At 44.1% G+C, this 22,848-nt stretch overlaps 1 protein-coding gene across 6 annotated transcripts in view; it reads left to right on the top strand.

Moving 5' to 3' along the window:
• COPZ1 (COPI coat complex subunit zeta 1) overlaps positions 1-22,848 on the top strand; it is a 682,287-nt gene that overhangs the window by 65,385 nt on the left and 594,054 nt on the right. For all 6 annotated transcript variants that reach the window (XM_044083950.1, XM_044083951.1, XM_044083949.1 and 3 more), the window contains exon 2: positions 1,298-1,366. In XM_044083950.1, coding sequence (XP_043939885.1) covers positions 1,298-1,366 — 69 coding nt within the window. The remainder of the gene's footprint in view (positions 1-1,297; positions 1,367-22,848) is intronic.

Genomic DNA, 22,848 nt, shown 5'->3' with positions numbered 1-22,848 from the left:
TTTTTTTCAGACTGCCAATCCAGGTACATGCTGGTAGTGGGTGTGACACGCATGACTGCTTCCTGATGTGACCTGTGTTTGTTACACTTAGAAAGATCAGCGACCCAGATTGTGCCTACACAGGATTAGGGCTACCACCTTGTCCCACTTGGCGAGGGACAGTCCCTCGTTGGGCAGTTGTCTTGACAAAAAATTAAAAAAAATGGCAAATGTCCTGAGATTTTTAGGACATAATTATTTCCTATATTTTATATAATAGTTGCATAAAAGAGTTATTCTGTATCTAAAATACCTAAATGCTATAAGAAACAGAATAAGCAACTAAAATGTTACAAGAATAAGCTTTTATTTAGACAAAGTTAAGTTCTATCCTTTGTGCTGACCATGGGTGTGTGTCGGCCTGTAAAATCTGATGTTTGTACTGAAAATGTCCCACTTTGGCCATTTGAAAAGGTGGTAACCCTACACAGGATCTGCGTGTTTATGGCTGTATTTCTGTGTGTGGTCTTCTCTGTCAGATGAGAGAACTAAACTGGCTCTGCTGCATTTAGCCTCCCTTGTCTAATAGTTTCTAGTGCATGCATATGCATGTTTTGTCTGTGCATGCTGATATCGAGAGGTGGGTGTGTCTGTTGTGCCTGTGTGCGACCTGCTAGGTAACAGCACTATTTGGTAGCGCAGTATTGTAGGGCACTAAGTTGAGCAGCTGTTTTGACTGCTAATTTGAGAGATTCATAGTCGTGCTAATTTTAAGGCAATTCAGAGGCATGCAGTTTGTGCATGTCTTTGAATAGCCTCACAACTGGAGAAATGTTTGCTTCTGCGAAGTAGGACTGTGAGTTCTGCCTATATTTGCTGTTCAGAAACTTTATTACATTACTATAGTTCAACTTGCATTTGTGTGTGCGTAGTTATTTTAGTCACTGTTTGTTGTAGCACTTTTTTTTCTGGATGTTAATTGGAAACTCAGTGAGGCTTTTCAGATAAATCAGGAAAGTTTAAATGTGCCTTCATTTATCAAAGGTGCCTCTGTAACTGTACATATGACTAACTCTGCCCAGAGCTGAAGAGGCGTTAATTCATGTTCAAGACGCTGATGTCCTTTTTTTCTTCCCAGGGCAGAGTAGAGTTGTAAGTGGCTAAAAAAAAGTACATCCTTATACCCCACACCCAAAATTAAAATAAAATTAATTCCCATTGTTTTAATTTCTTGTTAAGCACACAGATTTTGATGCCTGCAAAATTTTATTAAATGTATTATCTTTTAATTTATGATTTTTTGGCATGCCTTTTACAGGAGCCTTCTTTGTATACTGTGAAAGCTGTTCTGATCCTGGACAATGATGGTGAAAGGCTGTTTGCAAAGGTAAAGATTTAAATCAGTACATTCTGGATTGGGTTGCTCTTGTGCTGTTTAAGTGTATTTTTTGTGCAATATATATACTGTGTTTACCAGCATTAAGATTTAATAAGAGATCTTCAACTGCTAACTCTGAGAAAGTATCCTATCAACGAACAAGGATAATGCATGTTCTGAGCCCAGTGTTGAGCATCATGGACTGAGAGGGTTTGGATTAACCTGCAGTTCAAGAAGTGGGCTTTTTTACATCTACCTGAGCCATTAAGTTTCACTGTAGTGAATAATATTCCAATAATATTATTGCTATATTCATGAATTGCCATGTTGTCATAGGATAATAGGAGGTTGCTAGGCTAATGGCCCTGGGGCCCTTCCAAGCCTAGCTAAGAGTTTATCCCCAAAAGGAAACCTCAGTCAGCACCTGTCGTCCCTGTCAATGAGGGACACAGGTGGACCAGTGAACTTTATTAACAAACTCAAATTAACAAGTGTGAATGAGGTTTGAGGACGCAGTGCACATACAGATATATTACAAAAACAGCATAGATGCAAAGAAAATAGCATGCATCTGTTGTAATTAAAAAGAGAAAAGCGTAGCGAAGAGTGTACAAAATTGAAAAGAGCAGGGCATTGTCCATTGCAGAATTGCAATATTTAAGTATAATCCCTATACTAGGTGAACCAACAGATAAAGAATAATGTATACAGTACTGTACAGAATGGGTTTCTCATTTGCCATAAAAATATATACGTTTAATTGGTTAGGAGATTGGGTCAGCAGGTGCAGCCTGCTCTAGAAGTTCACAAGACATGAACCTGGTATTGTGTGTGGAATGCAGAAGGGCCGGAAAGCACTTGTGGAAAAGCAAGACTGCTGTATACAGAAATTTTGTGGCATTCTCTAGAAGTTTTCTTTTGGTGACCTGGGAGTTGGGCTGTAGAGTTCACTTGCATTCTGTTCTGCTGTGATCTGGTAAGAAGAGATCCATCTTTAGCAACCACCAATATTTAATCTACAGGAGTATGGGAGTGATGTTCATCATGCATACAGCTGCAGTCATAACAGATGGGTTCTCCTGCCGTCAGGCGGGTCCTCGGTCGGCCGAATTCCAAAGTCTAGGTCCGGCATCGGTTGTCGTCGCTTCTTCCCTGACGTCAGTGCGACAGGGGTATAAAAGAACCAGCCGACGCCATTTTCTTCAGTGTTTCTTGCCATGCGGTGCCCGAAGCAGAAGCAGTTCGCAAGTGCCGGTCGGCCAGCTCCTGAAATTACGAAAATTTTGCAACCGAAGTCTTCTTGAAAGCTAAGTACCCGTTGAAACTTTTCTTGCCTCAGACCGATGTCAGACAAAGTTAATAATTGTATTTCATGTGGGAAGCAAATACCGCATAAGGATTTTCATTCCTTCTGTATTCCTTGTTTAGGCCCAGACCACGACGTCTCTGTCTGTCGTTTTTGTGCTATATTCAACAAACGCATCATTAAGCGTCGGGCGGAGTTCGCCCAGCATTATTTTGGCAAAAAATGTAACTATATTATGTCGTCGGATACTCCGACTCCAGTTTTGTCTAAAAAGTGCAAAGATAAGGACCAACACACGAGGTCCGCGGCCTCTACCGACACACCAAAGCCGACTACAGGTGGTCCGGTTCTCAGCGAGGCACCTACGCAGCCCCTGACTACCGACGACACTTTATTGGCGGTGTCTTCTGTGCTCGAGGTCGCAGGCTCCTCTGCCCACACCCTGACTACAGATACCGAAGCCACTCTTGGTGGTGAATCTCAAAATGTAGACAGGTCTGCCTCCTCTCAAGGTGTCTTCAGACCTTCCTCTTCTTTTTCCATCAAGGCTTTCACTAAGTCTAAAGCAGCCATGCATTCTAAGAGACAAGCTACACAGGGCCCATCTCCAGGCCCCATGCCTAAAAAACATGCTTAAAATGGCTGAGGATTTAATTACTCTTATCAGGGGTTCTCAACCCCGGACAAAAGGCCCAGAGTGGAGGAAGAATCCCCCTCCTCTGATCAGGCCTCCATTATATCGGAGCACTCTGAACAGGAACTTTCTTACTCCCCTTTTGAAGATTCTGGTACAGAGGAGTCCATTCCCTCTGTATCCCCCCCAGAGGATTACTCATTTGGGGAATCCTTGCATACCTTAAGGGAACACTTCCACTGGGAAGGCCAAGAGTACTCAGATTCCAAGAAAAGGCTTAGTGATTTTCTCTTGCTACCTCAGCACAGGCCTCTGGCTATACTTCCTGTCTTGGACATACTAGATGATGTGTACTCGGAGGCCTGCCTTAACCCGGATTCTTTGCCTCCAGCTCCAGTCAAGCCTGACAGGTACTACCGGGTTCCTGACTCTCACCAATTTCTATACAAAAGCCATGCGGCTGACCCAGAAACTATCTCACAGGGCCCCAAGGGAATTAAGGCCTCCACTGCTAAAAATCCATTACCTTCCGAGAGAGATTCCAGATCCTTAGAAAGGTGGGGTAAAAAAGGTATATACCTCTGCCACCTTAACCATGAGGGCATTAAACTGCCAGTTCCATATGCTAAAGTACCAACAGTTTCTGTTATCACAATTGAGAAGTAAAATGTCACAACCTGAACAACCAGACTTGAAGGAGTTGCAGGATTTGATGCATAGTGCAGAACAAGTGGGTAAACGTACCTTGCAATGTGGTTTTGATGCCCTAGAGGCCTAGCTGCTGTTACAGGATCAGTCATACGTAGACATGCCTGGCTCAAGGAACAAACCTTACCAGATCATGTCAAAGCTAAATTACTAGATGCCCCTCTACAAAAGGATGTATTATTTGGTGCTAATGCTGAGGAGGTATTAAAGAAAATGGAGGAAAAGGCTAAATCAATGCAAACAGTGAAAGATTTTCTACAGGTACAACCCCCACGTTTCAGTAGAAATTGGCCTTATAAAAATTGGTCCTTTCCAGCCACGGACAGACCCCAAAGAGGTAGATACAGGCGCTCGAGGGGCAGAGGGCAATCCCAAGGATCGTTTAGAGGCAGACAATGGCAAGCTCCTACACAAAGAGGTGGTGAGGATAGTTCGCAGCCATTCAGAAAGCAAGCCCAATGACTTTCCCCTTTGCATGCCAAGCAAGGCTCAAATGGCAGCACCCTTACACGGAAAGCTGGCGTTATTTTCAAAAAATTGGCATAGTCACAAAAGACAAATGGATCCTGGACATTATAAACAGAGGCTACAGATTCCATTTTCACACCCTTCCAAAAATGATAGGCATGCCAAACCTGCCACACAATCAAAGGGCAGAGGCACAAAGACAAATTTCAGATCTCATGGACATGAAAGCTATTCAAGAGGTACCTACTCACGAACAAGGTCAAGGTTTTTATTCCAGACTATTCCTGATACCAAGGAAGGGAAAAGATTGGAGACCTATTTTGGACCTATCCATCCTAAACACATTTTTACTCGTACAAAAATTCAACATGCTCACTTTACAGCAGCTTCTTCCCATGCTGGGCAAGGAGTCTTGGCTGGTAACATTGGACCTCAAGGAGGCCTACCTGCATGTCCCAATCAGACAAAATTGCAGAAGATACCTCAGATTTCTTGCAGGTTCAACCCATTATCAATTCTCTGCATTGCCCTTTGGCTTATCTACTGCGCCCAGAGTATTCACGAAATGCCTGGCATCAGTAATTGCCTACTGCAGACTTCAAGGGATACAAATATACCCCTATTTGGACGACTGCCTGATCCAAGCGGACAGCAAGCACATACTTCTGAAACATCTGGCTTATGTAATAATGTTGTTGAATTCTCTGGGATACACAGTCAACAAAAAGAAATCAAGGCTAATACCCTCTCGGAAAATAATTTTCCTGGGTGCCAACTTTGACACACTCACCCAGATGGCCTACCTCACGCCAGAGCAGCAGGGGCAACTAACTCAATACTTCAGAACACTAGCAAATTTCACCAGGCTGACTGCAAGGAAAATCCTGCAGGCTCTGGGATTCATGGCATCTTGCATCCTACTAATCCCATGTGCAAAGCTGCATATGAGGAAACTTCAATGGTACCTGAAAAACCTATGGTCTCAACACAGCCACAGTTTGGAAACAATAATACCACTAATTCCATGTCTTCAAAAGGAATTTCTGTGGTGGGCTCAAGCATGCCAAACGAACACATGTCTCCCATTCAGCAAGCCCTCAAGCAAATCAAGTCATCACAACAGACTCCTCGGACTACGCCTGGGGGGCGCACATGACAGATCGGTGCATTCAGGGCAAATGGTCCCAAAAAGAAAAGCACCTTCACATCAATCAAAAGGAAATGCTAGCAGTAATGAATGCTATTATAGCTTTCAAAGACCTTCTGCATCCAGGTCAACTATTGATAAGGACAGACAACACCACAGTAATGTGGTACATAAACAGGGAGGAACCCATTCGTATCCCCTATGCAGGCTGGCCATGTCACTTTGGAACATGGCTCTGGACTTACAAATCGAACTTCAAGCACAGTACTTGCCAGGCAAGGAAAACACGCTGGCAGACAACCTAAGCAGAAATATGACAGATCCACACGAATGGAAGTTGCATCCTCAAGTTTTTACAGAGATAATTCAAGCATGGAGAAGGCCAGACATAGATCTCTTTGCCTCCCACAACAATCACCAATTGACAAAATTCTGTTCAAGGATTTTTCATCCAAAGGCCTGGAGAGTGGACGCTCTCTCAGTTGGACAACAATGACAGTTTATGCCTTCCCACCTCTTCCTCTGCTGCCCAAAGTTCTATTAAAAACCAGAGCAGACAGACCAAAGATGATTCTCATTGCTCCAGACTGGCCAAGACAACACTGGTACCCACTCCTGAGGAGCCTGATGCATTCCCCACCATGGACCCTGCCTCTAATGCCTCTTCTGACTCAGCACAGCTTCAAAACTCTTCACAGTCAGCTGAAAACGCTCAATCTGGCTGCATGGAAGATTCCTTAACATCACAACAGACCCTACTCTCCAAGGAGGTGCAGGATGTCATTTTGGAGGCCAGAAGGCCGTCTACTAGAAAAGCTTACTCCGCAAAATGGAAACTGTTTTGTGCCTGGAATGAGAAAAAGGGGTAGAATCCTGGAAAACTGAATTTACCTCAAATATTACAGTATCTAGCTGAGCTGCTAAGCAGTGGACTTTCATTCGCCTCCATCAAAATTCATGCCTCAGCCATTTCTGTAGAATACAACACTGATCCACCTTTATTCTCTCGCCCCCTCTTAAGACAGTTCCTCAGAGGGGCTAAGAATATAAAACCCCGAAGGAAACCACCAATACCTGCTTGGGATCTCAATTTAATTCTAGAAAAGCTGTCCTTGCCTCCTTTTGAGCCAGCTGCCTCAACAGATTTGTAATATTTGTCCTGGAAAACGGCTTTCCTTCTGGCTATTACCTCAGCTCGTAGGGTATTGGAACTACAAGCCCTCATGGCTGGTGCAGCCTTTTATCATCTTCCATCAGGACAGAGTTTCCTTACGAACCAACCCGTCCTTTATGCCAAAAGTGGTATCCAGGGTAGCTTTGAATCTGGCTATACACTTACCTACCTTTTTATCCTAATCCTCAAAACAAAGGGGAGAGATTACTACATTCCTTGGACATCCACAGACAACTGCGTTATTATTTGGACAGAACAAAGCCTTTCAGAAAATCAGAACAGCTCTTTGTGTCCTATGCTATAGGAGCTCAAGGGAAGCCAATTTCCAAACAGACAATCTCAAAATGGATAGCCCAATGCATACGCTTTTGTTCTTTTCATGGCAAAACTGTACCTACAGGCATCAGATCTCACTCCACAAGGGCCACAGCTACCTCTGCAGCTTTCCTCAGAGGAGTTCCTACCAAAGATATTTTGGAAGCAGCCACTTGGAGTTCTGTGCATACCTTCTCCAAGCACTACCACCTTCCATTATACTCCAAATCTAGAGCAGGCTTTGCCACTGCAGTCTTGCAGGGCATCCTGGCTCCTCATAGTTCCACCTAGTGCCTACCACCCCTTTCTTAGCTTTGGGATTCTACCCATCTGTTATGACTGCAGCTGTATGCACGATGAACATAGTACAGTTTTGTACCTACCATAAATGTAGATGTTCGAGTGCTAATAAAGCTGCAGTCCAGGTTTCCCTCCCTCCTTCCCCTCTTGGGACAGGCCTATTGGCTAACACCTCCTCATACAACCTCATTGGGGTATTCATTTATGTTGTATTTGCTTGCACTACTGTATTTTGATTGTATGGCATTGCTTTATTACACAAATTTATGTATTGCCTTCCTTCTGGGGGCACCTGACATCTGGGGCAAGAAAAACTGAAGAAAATGGCGTCTGCTGGTTCTTTTATACCCCTGTCACACTGACGTCAGGGAAGAAGCAACGACAACTGACGCCGGACCTAGACTTTGGAATTTGGCTGACCGAGGACCCGCCTGACGGCAGGAGAACCCATCTGTTATGACTGCAGCTGTATTAGCACTCTAACATCTACATTTATGGTGGGTACAAAACTGTACTTTTGGCTGGTAAACTTTATCAGGTTACCTTTCCTCATCACTTTCAAGAAACACTCTCCTCGCCATATGAAAGTATCAGTTGAAGTACAAATGGCTCCAAGTTACCTTTTGTACATGCCTTCAGTGTTTGAATGCTGTGCAAGTAAATCTGTTCTTCAGTTGTCTTTTCCTTTCATGCATGCTGTTCTTTTGCATCTTTTGAGGTCAGGTCTACCCTACCAACTGCTCGTGATATCCTTTCCCTTTAATTAGAAAATGTCTGCAGCACGCCTAGCTGTCCTGCTGACAGGTACTTATTACATGGCATGATACATGAGAATGTTTGTTTGGGGCTTAATGTGAAAAGCAGGTGCAAAAAGGCCTTGGGTAAATTGCCTTTTACTCTGCTAGTCAGGCTGCCAGAAAAAAGGCAATGCCCCCCCCCCCCCCTGATAAACTGCTTCACTCCCCCGTTTTTATTGCAAGTGTCTTCCTCTTAAAGGTTCTTTGGCCTACCAACCATGGCTGAAGCCCTTTTCTTAGCAGGGCAGCCTATTTTAATAATGGGGCAGATGAATTTGTAATTTGGCAGATGAAGACGTTATTTTATCATCCAAGCCTTTTTGTTCTTGCTGCCTTCCTGTTGACTCTGAGCTGGAGGCTGTTGAAAGTTGTTTCTGCAGCAGGAGATCAGTAGGTTCCAGACCTGTCCTCACTGTATTGTGGCAGTGGGCACTAACAGATGTTTTTCATGTTTCACTGTTAGTCATTACATTTGGGTAATCTGCTGGCAGGTTGCCCTCAGTCGGCCTGATTAACAAAATCTTGGGTCCTGTGTCAGTTGCTGTCCCCTTCTTCCATGACGTCAGGTCATCAGGGGTATAAAACATGCAATTGACGCTATTACATCAGTCTTTCTTGCCGTGCGGTGCCCAAAGCAGAAGCAGTTTGCAAGTGCCGGTCGGCCGACTCCTGAAATTTCAGTTTCTGATTTTCAGAACTGAAGTCTTCAACTTAAAGCTAAGTACCCCGTTGGGGAAACTTTTTCTTGCTCCTTACCAATGTCAGTAAAAGTCAATAATTGCATTACTTGTGGAAAGCAAATACCTCAAAGATTTTCATTTGTACTGTATTCCTTGTCTAGGCCCTGACCACGACATACCTTGCTGTCGGTTTTGTGCTTTAATCAGCGCACTATCTGTCATCTGTACATTTCTGCCTCTAAATATTTTGGTTCTCGGGTTTAATTATCCAGAAATGACATCTGTTAGCCATCCGACTACTGGAATTCTGAAAAAACGCAAAGAAAGAGAGAAGCAGTCGAGGTCCAAAACTGCCGATGCTTCTCCTAAGCCAGTCGCCAGTTTGCCGGTACTCAGGCGCTTTCGCAGCCCCTGATACCTGCTACTTCTGACTCGCAGGCTTCTACTGAGACCCATTTGGAGTCCAGTAATGCTGCTAGATGAGTCACCTGTGGAACCCGCGGATGTCTGTACCTTTGGGTCCGGAGCTGTTGTGCAGGCACCGGCTTTTGAGGGTGTATTTAGGCTTACAGATTTGCATATTAAACAGACTCCACCTTCTATACTAAGGCCTGAATATCTATGTCTAAAAAACCGACGCCCAGGCCACATGTTCAGGCCCCTATGCCTAAAAAACAAATGATCAAAATGGCTGAGAGTCGTCTTATTCTAATAAGGGGTAGTCAAACCCCCCCCCCCCCCTTCTAAGAGGCCTAGGGCTGAGTTTGACTATGAATCTTCTGATCAGGACTCTCTTCTAATTCTTCCAATGACCTGGATTTGTCCATACCTACTTATGAGGATTCTGATGCAGAGGATTCCATTCCCTCTGCTTCCCCTCCTGAGGACTTTTCTTTTGGGGAAACTTTACATACCTTAAGGGAGCATTTCCACTTGGAGAGTCAGGAATTTTCTGAATCTAAAAAGAGGCTTAGGGATTTCCTCCTCCTACCTCAGCATAGGCTTTTGGCTATACCTCCTGTACTAGACATTGTTGATGTTTGCAGAATCCAGTATGGCCCCTGATTCTCTGCCTCCGGCTCCTAGTAAACCTGAGTCCCACAAGTTCCTTTTCAAAAATCCTGTTGCGGATCCAGAAACCATTTCTTAGGGGCCCAAGGGCATTAAGGCTTCTGTTACTAAAAATCCTACCCCTTCTTATAGAGACTTCAGGGCGCTGGATAGATGGTGTAAAAGGTTTATACTTCTGCAACCTTGGCAATCAGGCTTTAAACTGCCAATTTCATATGTTAAAGTTGAATTGTTGAATTCTGACGGTGTGGAAAATAAAGATTTACAGGATTTATTGCATTCTGCTGAACAAGTTAGAAAACCTACTTTGCAATGTGGTTTTGCTTCTTTAGAGGCCTCTTGCAGGGCTGCTGTTACTGGGTCTGTGCTTAGAAGGCATGCTTGGCTTAAGGAGCAATCTCTGCCTGATCATGTTAAAGCAAAATTGTTGGATGCTCCTTTAAATTAGTATCACCTGTTTGGCAATAAGGCTGAAGAAGTTCTAAAAAAGATGGAAAATGAGGCTAAATCTATGCAAACTGTAAAATATTTCTTACAAGTGCAACCTCCAAGACTTAGTAGGCACTGACCTACTAAGAATTGGTCCTTTCCAGCTCCTTCCAGATCCACTCAAGCCAAACCCAGATGCACCAAAAGCACCAGGTTTCAGTCCCAAGGGACTGTCAGAACTAAGCAATGGGGGGCCTCCACTTCCAAATCAGGAAATAAGATACCCCCCTATGGTAAATGGTCTCAATGACTTTCCTTTAAAATTACCAAGCACTTACCTTTTAGACGCCCCTTTGGGGGAAAAGATTGCTCTTCATGCAAAACACTGAGAACTCATAACGCAGGACAAATGGGCTTTAAATATCGTGTCCCAGGGATACAGATTTCATTTCCACACATTGCCAACACCAAACGGGTGGCCAGACCTGCCCCCAAATCAGTGGGCAGAGGCTCGGAGACTAGTACTTTCCCTCTTAAACATGGGGGCTGTTCAGCCGGTACCAGAAGAGGAAAAGGGACAAGGTTTTTATTCCAGGCTTTTCCTGGTACCCAGAAAAGACAAATCATTGTGTCCAATTCTGGACCTGTCTACTCTAAACACCTTTCTGGACATTCCAAAATTCAAGATGCTGACTCTTCACCAGTTACTTCCTATGCTAGGCAAAGATGCCTGGTTGGCAACTCTAGATTTAAAAGAAGCTTACCTGCATATCCCAGTCAGGGAATCTTGCAGAAGATACCTACACTTCAAAGCAGGCTACTTGCGTTATCAGTTCTTTGCACTGCCCTTTGGCTTGTCTGCTGCGCCCAGGGTATTCGCAAAGTGCCTGGCTCCAGTAATTGCATTTTGCAGGCAAATATTTAAATAGATCCATACCTGGACGATTGTCTAATTCAGACAGAAAACCAGGCCATACTTCTAAATCACCTGGTGTTTGTAAAAAGGGTTCTAACTTGTCTAGGGTACACTATAAACGAAAAATAAATCACAACTGGTACCCTCTCAACAGATTACATTCCTGGGTGCAAGCTTGAATGCAACTGCCCAGATGGCTTTCCTCACGCCAGAAAAGCAAATTCATTTGGTAACTAACTTCAAACAAATGGCCACAAAAACCCTGCTATCTGCAAGACAAATATTGCAAGCCTTTGGGTTCATGGCCTCCTGCATTCTTCTAATTCCATATGCAAGACTGCATATGAGGAAACTTCAGTGGTACATAAGTCTATGGAGTCAACATTGTCACAGCCTGGAAACCATGATTCCTGGCATACCTTGCCTACGCCTGGAGTTCATATGGTGGGCAGAGGCCTGCCACCAAAACAAGGGACTGCCGTTCACACTACCCCCTGCCACCCAAACCCTAACTACAGATGCATCAGACTATGTATGGGGGGCTCTCCTGGCAGGGAAGTGCATTCAGGGCAGATGGAACCCAAATCAAATGCACCTACATATCGATCAAAAGAAATGTTAGCTGTACAGAATGCTCTGACAGCCTTCAAGGACTACATTCATCCAGGACAACTAATGGTAAAGACTGACAACACCATGGTTATGTGGTACATAAACAAGCAGGAGGGTACACATTTCTACCCCCTCTGCAGACTAGCTATGGCATTGTGGAACACTGCCTTGAGCTACCAAGTGCAACTACAAGCTCCATTCCTGCCAGGAAAACTGAATACACTGGCAGATGGACTAAGCAGAAATCTCATGGACCCACACAAGTGGAAACTGGAACCACGGATTTTTTCAACATGTTGACAAGCAAATGGGGGAGCCCAGACATAGATCTATTTGCCTCCCCCCAGAACTACCAGTTGTAAAGTTTTGCACAAGGACTTCTCACAAAAAAGCCTGGAAAGTGGATGCTCTGTCCTTCAGTTGGAAAAAAACTGTCAGTCTATGACTTTTCCCCCTCTGCCTCTGCTCTCCAAAGTTCTGCTAAAAGTCAAACAGGACAAACCAAAAATTATTTTAATTGCTCCAGACTGGCCTCGCCAACACTGGTACCTACTCCTGCGCAGTGTCACAAATATCTCCATGGCACCTGCCTCAGTCGCCTTCCTTGCCGTCTCAGCAGGAGAACCAAATTCTGCACTCTGCTCCCAACATTGAATCTTGCAGCTTGGCTAATCATTTAAATTCACCCTTAGCATCCCTCAGCAAACCTGTGTTGGATGTCATCTTGGAGGCGAGAAGACCTAGTACAAGAAAATCTTATGCTGACAAATGGAAAAGATTCTTTGCTTGGAACCAATCTTTAGGGATGAGCACAGCAACGCCCACTTTACCTCAGATTTTGCAATACTTAACTGGATATGCTTTACAAGGGCCTGTCTTTTTTTCCTCTAATTAAAATCCATGCTTCAGCTATTTATAACAGAACCACCCCTCTCTTCTCATCCCCTGCTCAAGCAGTATCTCAGAGAGGCAAAGAACTTGAGACTACCCAGGAGAGCTCCTACCCCTGCTTGGGACCTTAACTTTGTTTTGGAAAAGCTCACTTTACCTCCTTTTGAGCCAGTTGCTACTGTAGACTTTTAAAATTTCTTTCTTGGAAAACAGCCTTCCTATTGGTAATCACTTCAGCTAGAAGGATTTCTGAATTACAAGCCCTTATGGCAGTGGAGCCTTTAATCATCTTTCATACGGATAGGGTATCTCCTGAGGACCAATCCATCCTTCATGCCCATGGTGGTTTCCAGTGTGGCTCTTAACCAATTCATTCATTTGCCAACCTTCTACTCCAATCCACAGAACAAAGGGGAATGGATTCTGCATTCCTTGGACGTGCACAGACAACTTAGATTCTACTTGGACAGAACTAAATTTCGAAGGAAATCTGAGCATTTGCTAGTGGCATTTGCTGCATTCATTTCTGCTATAAGCACCATGGAAAACCTATCCCCCAGTGTATCAGATCTCGTTCCACCAGGGCTGCATCTACTTCTGCAGCTTTTCTCAGAGGTGTTCCCAGCAGGGATATTCTAGAAGCTGCTACCTGGAGTTAAGTGCATACTTTCACCAAGCATTGTAATTTACCAATTTTCTCTAAATCCAGAGCTGGCTTTGCCACTGCTGTCTTGCAGGGCCTTATAGCTGGTCCTAATGCTGTATAAATTCATCCTCCCAACCATAGCTTTGGGAATCTACCCAAATGTAATGACTGCAACAGTGAAACATGAAGAACCTAGTACAGTTGTGTACACTTACCATAAATGTAGATGTTCGAGTGTATTCATTGCTGCAGTCCTGGTTACCCTCCCTCCACCCCCCTGTTTTTCTTTTACTATTCCTCTACTTTCTTTTACTATGCTTAAAAGCCTTTTTGGTGTATTTGTTTTTGTTTGGAGGTATATTTTTGTGTTTTTTTTTTTTAATTTTATTTGCTCCCCATTTTGGGGGGCACCTGACATCTGGGGTAAGAAAGTGATGTAATGGCGTTGGCTGCATGTTTTATACCCCTGACGACCTGACGTCCTGGAAGAAGGGACAGCAACTGATGCAGGAGCTAAGACTTTGTTAATCAGGCCGACTGAGGGCAACCTGCTAGCAGATTACCCAAATGTAATGACTGCAACATTTATGGTAAGTGTACACAACTGTACTTTTCCTTCTGTCTTTCCAGCTAATGCTTCTTATTCCCAGGCACTTACATCTTCAGTTCAGATAACCTAGCCACTGATTTTATTTAGTTATTTTATTTTTTATTTTACATTTGTTAACCGGGAGAGTCCAACTGGATACATGTCCATTTTTAGTGGAGGCCCGAGGAGAAAAGCTCCAGAGCAGTAAAATCATTAACAAGAGAATGACATGTTAACAAAAAAGTTCATTAAACAATATATAGAGTACACGATCGTTATACTTATAGAAGTATAGTAAATAAGATACTGAGTTAACCAGAGAGTGTATTTGCCAACATTCACAGGCTACATTAATTGTATACATGTTATAGAGGTGTTTAACAGCAAGTATAGCAAGAAGACAGTAGATAGCATGTCTCTCGTGTGTAGAAATTAGTTATGTCCTTCAGGTTTCTTTACAGTGTTCAGTGATACTATTACCCCATGCATACATTACAAAAGCCGTAGATAAGCTGTTGCCCTAGTTGCTGGAAACAGACAGACATACATGAGCTACTATCCAGGGGTAGTACAGGTACATAATCTGTGTTTCAGGAAGTGTGCTGAGTAGTTTTTTTAATTGGGTGGTGGAGTTATTTATTATGTAGGCTGGAAGGGAGTCCCAGATTTTAGAGATGAAGTGGCTATAAACAGATCTACCTGCCTCATTTTTAAAGTTTGTTACCTTAAGGAGGTGTTAGGTACTTTATCTCAGGGATCTGGTAGTGGTGTAAGGCTGGAGTAGTTGCTGCAGGGCTGGTGTGTTGCCTGGATGATGTAGTACTTTGTGAGCAAGTGCTAGTTGGCTGACTTGAAGGGTCAGGGGGAGTTCTAGCCAGTTGAGTTTTTTGAGGCTTTCACAATGTTGGGTTCTAGAAGGAGATCCTGTGGCAAATCGGGTTATTTTATTGTAGCAGCTGTCTAGTTTGTTGAGCTCAGTTTTTCGGATATTGGTAAGCACAGGGGAGGCATAAAGTAGGGTCAATATGAGGCGTGTCCTGGCTGTGGCAACCTTAGAGTGACTGGTGAGAAACTGTTGCGATAGAGTAGGCCCATTTTTCTGTGGACTGTCTTAATGGTCTGGGAGATATGAATGTCAAATTTAAGGCCATTGTCAATTTCGAGGCCTAGCAGTTTGGCATAACTGCTGGGTGTGATGGTGGTGGTATGAGAGGAGACTGAAAAGTTAGATGAGGAGGGTGGAGATCTGTGAAGGGTGAAGAGGAGTAATTTAGTTTTGGCTGGGTTTAGAATGAGGTTTTGGTTAGTGATCCATGTTTCTGCCAGGGAAAAGCATTCTTGTGTTAGGGAGAGGAGGAGGTCAAGGGAGTTGGCTGCGCAGATAATGGTGTATCATCTGCACATTAGACTATTGAGACTTGGGGTATGGTGGTTGATAGTTGATTAGTAAATAGGTGGAGTAGAGGACCCAGGATGGAGCCTTGGGGTACTCCTAGGGAGACGGGCAATAAGGGAGAGAGCTGATTTTGCCATTTTACAGCTTGTTGCCTACCATCTAGGTAGCTCTTAAACCAAGAAATAGTAGAGAAGCTGAGATTTAGGGTGGTTAGTGTATGAAGAAGTTTTTCATGGTTGACCATGTCAAAGGCTTTAGAAAAGTCTAAGAAAGTTGCAGATACTAGCAGTCCATTATTTCTGTGGTTATTGACTGTATTAGTAAATGATGCAAGTGCTGTTGTGGTGCTATGGAAGGGTCTGAAACAATGTTGCTGAGTGGATAATTTGTTTTCCAAGAGGTACTTCATCAGTTGCATGTGGACAACCTTCTCTAGAAGTTTTGATAGGGGGTATAGTAAAGCTATGGGTCAGTAGTTACCAAGTTCTATAGAGGTATCCCCTTCGTGCAGTGGTGTAATATGTGATGTTTTCCAAAGATGGTGTACTTTGCACTCTGAGATCTGTTTATTAATATGGAGACCGGCTAGGCTATTGCTTCAGCTGCTAGTTGCAGATATTCGGAAGGTATATTATAGTCGGCTGTAGAGGCTGGCCTAAGCTTTAGGAGTAATTTTTGTATGATTTTGGTTGGCACTGGGTTGAAGGTGAAGATGGGGTAACTGAGATTTGTTTTGGGTGAAGATGGTGTTTTAGATGAAGTTGGTGTTTTAGATGTGGATGGGTTGTTGGGGGTTAGTTGGTTGTTGGCTAGGTTTTGGATATTTTCTGTGAAGAACTTGTTGAGCTGAATGGGGATGTCATGGTTCACTATTTTGGGGGTGGTTGTTTTTTCTGGTTGCAGTACGGTGTTGACAGCAGCCCAGGACTTTTTTGGGTTAATGTATTTATTCTGCATATTTTGGTAGTAGGAGATTGTCTGTTTTAATAAGTTGCTTGACTTTGTTACCGATCTTTCTGATTTTGCTGTACCTTTATCTGTCACATGGGAATCGGTTTTCCCGGCAAAGGTTTAACGACTCCTGCCTAGCTAACATTGTTTAAGCACTGCTTCAATTGTTCTAATGTTTATGGTTGTGTTGTTGGCAGTCTAGACTTTGCCATTGAAAATCTGTTTGGTTTGTTGTGCTTTCTGACACCAGTCCCTTTTAGTTGCTTTGGTGCAGATGTTTCTGGAATCTTTTCAGAATCAGGTAGCCCAGGGTTTCTGACTCACAACCTTTCAGGTGGCCGTGATTAACTGCAGTGCTGGCATTTTCTTGGCATTGTAGTGCTTTTTGACCGATTTCCTTAACTGTTAGGGCCTCCATCCAGTGTAAAGCTTTCTAAGTATCATCAGTGTCAAGCTGTGGTATTCTCGGCCTTGGACTATTCCTCCACTTCTGTGATGCCAGTGCAGTTTTTCCTGGCAGGCAGTGTTTCTATGCCAGCTGTGTCTTCAGCATCTGAACTACCCTGAAATGTTTCAGAAAGTATTTGAACACATCGGAGCACTTGGAGCTCCACCTGTACTTCTGTCTGGAGTTTCATTGAATCTCCCAAAGTCTCACCTTTTTATACAGTTAAAACTTTTATCTTCATAGGGTGTTTCCTAGATGTACAGCAGCGTGTTGTGCCTTTCCTCATGACAACATCCTGTCCATTCAGCAAACAGTTGGCATGTAGCCCTCCCAGACTATACTTGCAGAGGAGTGAATCCCAGTTCTGGGCCTTGTAGTAGCATACATTTTTTTTTTTTTTTTTATATTGTCATGCCAGGCTCCTGGGAGGAGTCCACGGTCTCATAAATCAGATTGCATTCATCATCCTGTTCTGCTGTCAAGGACGTGCAACTCGTGTCTAGAATGGTAGCTGGATTAGTTTACTTTTATCGATGAAGAACCCTTTTCGGTTTCAAACCTACAAGCAGCAATTGCCACAGATCTGTCTTTGGAGATGGAGATATTTCAGCTGGCAAATAGTCTAGGGGACCTGAACATCCCAGGAGACTCGTTTGTATGTCTTTGTCCTAGAGAAGAGGCCATGGGCTCTGTCCCTTTTTCAGGACTGCCTACCTAAGGGGATTATTCCCATCCACTAGGGCAATATGTCAAAGCAGTATGGCTGTAGTCTGGTATATCAACAAACTGCAGGTAGGAGTTAACCTGCTTTTACTCGGTGTCAAGAGACTAGGAGGCTGTGGGGTGGGCCATCTAGTTCAAATGATTTCTGGCATCAGTTCCACATTCTGGTGGGATAAACTTTGGTTAACAGATAATGTCAAGTTAAGGTAAGAGGGATTTGCTAAGAGGAGTTCTGTATGGGCAATCCTATTGTGATTTTGTTTTCTGGGGAATCCTATTGTGATTTTGTTTTCCTTTTCCATTCAACACCAACTGCCTCAAACTTTTGCTCCTTTACTCACCTTCAGGGGGTGTGTAAAGAATGCTGTAGTACATCTTCAGCCAGGAGTCTTCCTCCATTTCCCCTGATTATGTTCATACAAAAAGCTAGACTGCATGTGGCAGAAGCAGTCCTGATAGCCCCCTCTTGACTTGGGCAGTATTACTTCCCTTCTTTTCAGTCTTGCTACATTTGCAAACTGATGAGCCAACAACCTTTTAAAAGAAACTTGTGCCTCATCCAGCAGTCAACACTCACCAGACCTCAATGTCCTGAAATTAATAACATGGCTGTTTTCCATCAATGGTTGGTTGAAAGGTTCAGGTCTTTCCAGCAGGCTTCTAGTACAGATCAACAGAAAACTGAACAAAATCACTTTGAAGCTTCATCTAATGGATTAATGTATACAAAACAATCTTACAGTGGGACAAATCCCCTTTTACTTGTATGTACTAGTTCCACAATCAAACAGCCTTCTAGAAAAAAAGAAAAGGCCCCAAACTTCAAAGTCTTGCTGGAGCACAAATAGAAAGTATGCCAGTATTTATTTCCCGTGCTAGTTTAGCACAGATTTGCCTTATAGATATGAATATAAAAATTTGTGGGGGAAGGTTTTAGTATGCAACTATTTCAAAAAGCTCAAGTATTTCACATAGACCTATCGCAACAGCAAACCAAACACATAAACACACAAAAACATACTCTGAGGCTCTAAATAAACATTTGCCCAAGCAACAGAGACCTCCAAAGCAGACCTCCAAGCAACTGCTACCCCACAACAATACCCACGTATCACATAGTTCACAAAGTCAGTGTGCCACACAGTCACAGCCCTTAAGGCTAAACAACACACCTAATACACTTGTAATAGGTGACTCTATTGTCAGACACACTGACGTCCCTCTCACCAGGCTGAACAAGAAGGTCACTGTAAGCTGCCTGTCGGGTGCCAGGATCCACCACATAACACAAGCACTCGGGTCACTCCAAAGCAAGTACAAATATGACTCCGTCATTGTCCATGCTGGTGTGAATGACCTGAGACATACCTCCTTGGATTACACGAAAAGAGACATAGAGGAGCTTTCTGATCATGTGGCCCAGGCCGGTATGACCCTGACCTTGAGTAGTATCTTACCCTCACCAAGAATGATACCACAGTAGCCAATTGTTGAAATTGATCATTTTGTCTTTATAAGGTATTGGTGTCACTCAAAGGGTTTCCAGTGTCTGTCAGCCTGGGATGACGTGCTTGACAAGCCACGTTGCTTCGCTAGGGATGGCTTGCACCTGTCACATAGACCTACCACGACAGCAAACCAAACACATAAACACACAAAAACATACTCTGAGGCTCTAAATAAAAATCTGCCTAAGCAGCAGAGACCTCCAAAGCAGACACCCAAGCAACCGCTACCCCAAAACGAAACACGTGCAACACATAGCTCACAAAGCCAGTGTGCCGAACAGTCACAGCCCTTAAGGCTAAACACACCTGATACACTTGTTGTAGGTGACTCTATCGTCAGGCACACTGACATCCCGCTCACCCGGCTGAACAAGGAGAAGGTCACGGTGAGCTGCCTGTCTGGTGCTACGATCCGCCACATAACACAAGCACTCGGGTCACTCCAAGGCAAGTACAAATATGAGTCAGTCATTGTCCATGCTGGTGTGAATGACCTGAGACGTACCTCCCTGGACTACATGAAAATAGACATAGAGGAGCTCTCTGAGCATGTAGCCCAGGCCGGTATGACCCTGACCTTGAGTAGCATCTTGCCCTCACCAAGAATGATGCCACAATATGAAGACAAGATGATCAATTTCAACAATTGGCTTAAGTATTGGTGTCATTCAAAGGGGATCCAATGCCTGTCAGCCTGGGATGACATGCTCGACAAGCCACGATGCTTCGCTGGGGACGGCTAGCACCTGTCACCCCTGGGCTTTCGGATATTGGCAAAGGCTCTTGCTACCCCCATAGTGCCTTTTTTAGGCAAGGCTCAAAAGACAAACCCACCTCCATAGGTATCGCAAGGGATAAGAAGTTGAGTAATGCTACTCAACGCCAGAAGTCTAAACCTCAAGATGCACACACTCGAAACTCTCCTTAGCTTGGAGAACATCTATATCTGTGCAGTAACAGAAACCTGGTTTAAGGCTCCCGAGAGCACCCCAGCACTACCAAGTTATACCTCATACCATGCTTTTTGGCCCCAAAACTTGGACCGAACCACAAAAGGAGGGGGGTATCAATATTCGTCAAAGATACCCACACCTCCAGGTTGGTGGCACATTACAAAGCATCAGAGACTATCCATGTGCAACTAACAGTGGGTAAAACTGCCTTCCAGTTTATAGCCTGCTACAGACCACTCTCCCTTCCTGAGAACACTGGAAAATATGAAGGTCTCTCCAAACACCATTATATTGGGCGACTTCAACTACCCAAACAGACTGGGAGCATTACTCTAGCTCCAACACCCTAGCCCAAAGGTTCCTAGAATTTATAAACTCAAATGCTATGGAACAACTTGTTACCACTCCCACAAGAGGGGGAAAACATACTGGACCTGATCATCACCAACATGGGGACTCTATGCTCCAGACCAGAAGTGTATCCCTCACTGGTAAGATCAGACCATAAACTAATCTCACTGGATATTCACATCCCGACTCCACCCCCTGCCCTGAAAACCACAGTGAAAAACTTCTCTAAAGCAAATTTCACACTTCTCAAAACCAAGGTGGAATCCTTCAAAGCCCCCGGGCCTGTGGAAAATATGGCCCAGACCGCAGAATCCTTTATAAATGCATTCTATGAACACCTTCAGGAATGCATGGCTCATGCAATCCCAAATAAAACAAAGACCCAATCCTCCAAAGGCAGACGTCCTGTCTGGTGGACCCCAGCCATAAACAAACTATACAATAGAAGGAGGAAGCTACTACATGATGGAGCAAAATCCCAAAAAGGGAAGGCATCTCTGATCAGTATTAGCAAAAAACTACGTGCACTCATAAAATCGTCTAAGGCCAGCTTCGAGAGAAAAATTGTACAGGACACTAAGGATAATCACAAGGCTTTCTTTAGTTATGTTAGGAACCTGGGTGGGAATTCCCAGATATGCTCAGAATTGGTCCAAAATGACAAAAAATACACCGAACCTACAGATATTGCCAACATCCTAGCTGACAGGTTCAGCGCAAACCCCCCCACCAAAAGGGCAAACATCTATCCCAGCAGAGTGCTGCCCCCCCTGACAGCTCAGATGCTCAGGTAAGAGCTGCCCTCCAAAGCAAAAAACACAGCATCAATGGGACTAGACGGTGTCCCGGGCTGCGTCCTACATGAACTCCAAGAAGAGCTAAACCCAAACATAAAACTACTGTTCAATCTCAGCCTTACTACAGGATATGTACCCAAAGAGTGGCGTACAGGAACAGTGGTCCCTCTTCACAAAAGTGGTGCCTCAACGGATCCTGGAAACTATCGCCCCATAAGCCTGACTAGCTTGGTCTGCAAAGCTATGGAAAGGATAATCATGGACCTCGTAAAGATATTGGGGACCTACAGACACTGGATCCTACCCAGTTCGGCTTTAAGGGCAGATCCTGCCTCTTAAACCTGGTTGATTTCTTTGAAACGGTCACCAAGGCCATTGACGAGGGGAAGGTGGTCCACACAGCCTACCTGGACCTCGCAAAAAGCCTTCGATACAATACCCCACTCAGGCATTATAGATAAGCTCACCAGCTTAAATATAAACCCCTATATCACTAGATGGGTTGCAAACTGGCTCCAGGACAGAACCCACACGGTTAGAATTGCTGGAGTTATGTCAGACTCCAAACCAGTTAAAAGTGGAGTCTCACAAGGCTCAGTCCTGGGACCTCTCTTGTTCGGTATATATTTCTCGGAGGTGCAGGCCAACACGGAAGGACTGTGGCTGACCAAGTTTGCAGATGACTGCAAACTGGGCGCCATAATCGACTCTCCAGCCGACACAAGCATCCTCCAAAGGGGCCTCATAGAAACAGACAACTGGTGCCAGAGCCATGGCCTCAAGCTAAATGCCAAAAAGTGTATAGTCATCCCCTTTGGCAAAAACAAAGTGCCCACAAATTACCACATAGGTGGTAATCCATTAAGTACAGAAGAAGTAATTAGGGACCTGGAGACCCAAGTTGATAGCAATCTCTCATTTGACAACCACGTGGCCAAAGTAGTTAGAAAAACATTTTATATAGCCCACTTAATCATGAAGAGATTCACATCTAGATCAGGGGAGGTCATCTTGCCTCTTTACTCATCCCTCATCAGGCCCATAATTGAGTACAATGCCCCTTTTGGGATGTACCTTACCAGACACCTGCAGCAACTGGAAAGACCCCAAAAGTACCTCACCAAGAGGATCAAAGGGCTCAAACAGATGCCATATGCTGCCTGGTTAAAGAAACTCCAGCTCTACTCAGTGGCATACCGCCTGCTCAGAGGCGATCTGTGCCTGACGTATAAAGCAATGTCCAACCCGGAATTAATGGACATGCACCTCAGAAAATCCAAATCCCATCGAGCTATGCGCTCGAGAGACTTGAACCTCAGCACTGAAATAAATAGGACATGCTGGAGGGACAGATTCATAACCCTGAGTCTCCCTTCACTCTGGAATAAAATCCCAGTCCAGGTTAGGCAGAGTCCCTCATTGACCCTCTTCAAGAGGAGTCTTGACTGGATGGGAGATCGTAGGTTTACCCCGGGTATCACTTCTGTGTCACTGTTGGACAGAGGCACAGTATACTAAATTCGAAAAAGGGCATAGCAAAATTAATTTAAAATGGTTCGCTAAAGCCAAACACACTCTGGCTAGGCTTATAAATGCCCTAGGGCAGATAGCCTAGTATGAACCTATGAACCCCTGGGTTTTCGAATACTGGCCAAGGCTCTTGCCACCCCCATAGTGCCTT

This window comes from Protopterus annectens, chromosome 9.part0, assembly GCF_019279795.1.
Source record: "Protopterus annectens isolate FY-2018-M chromosome 9.part0, PAN1.0, whole genome shotgun sequence".
NCBI classification, from domain to species: domain Eukaryota; kingdom Metazoa; phylum Chordata; order Ceratodontiformes; family Protopteridae; genus Protopterus; species Protopterus annectens.
The sequence above is the reverse complement of the archived record's forward strand: the minus strand, read 5'-3'. Positions and strand labels throughout refer to the sequence as shown.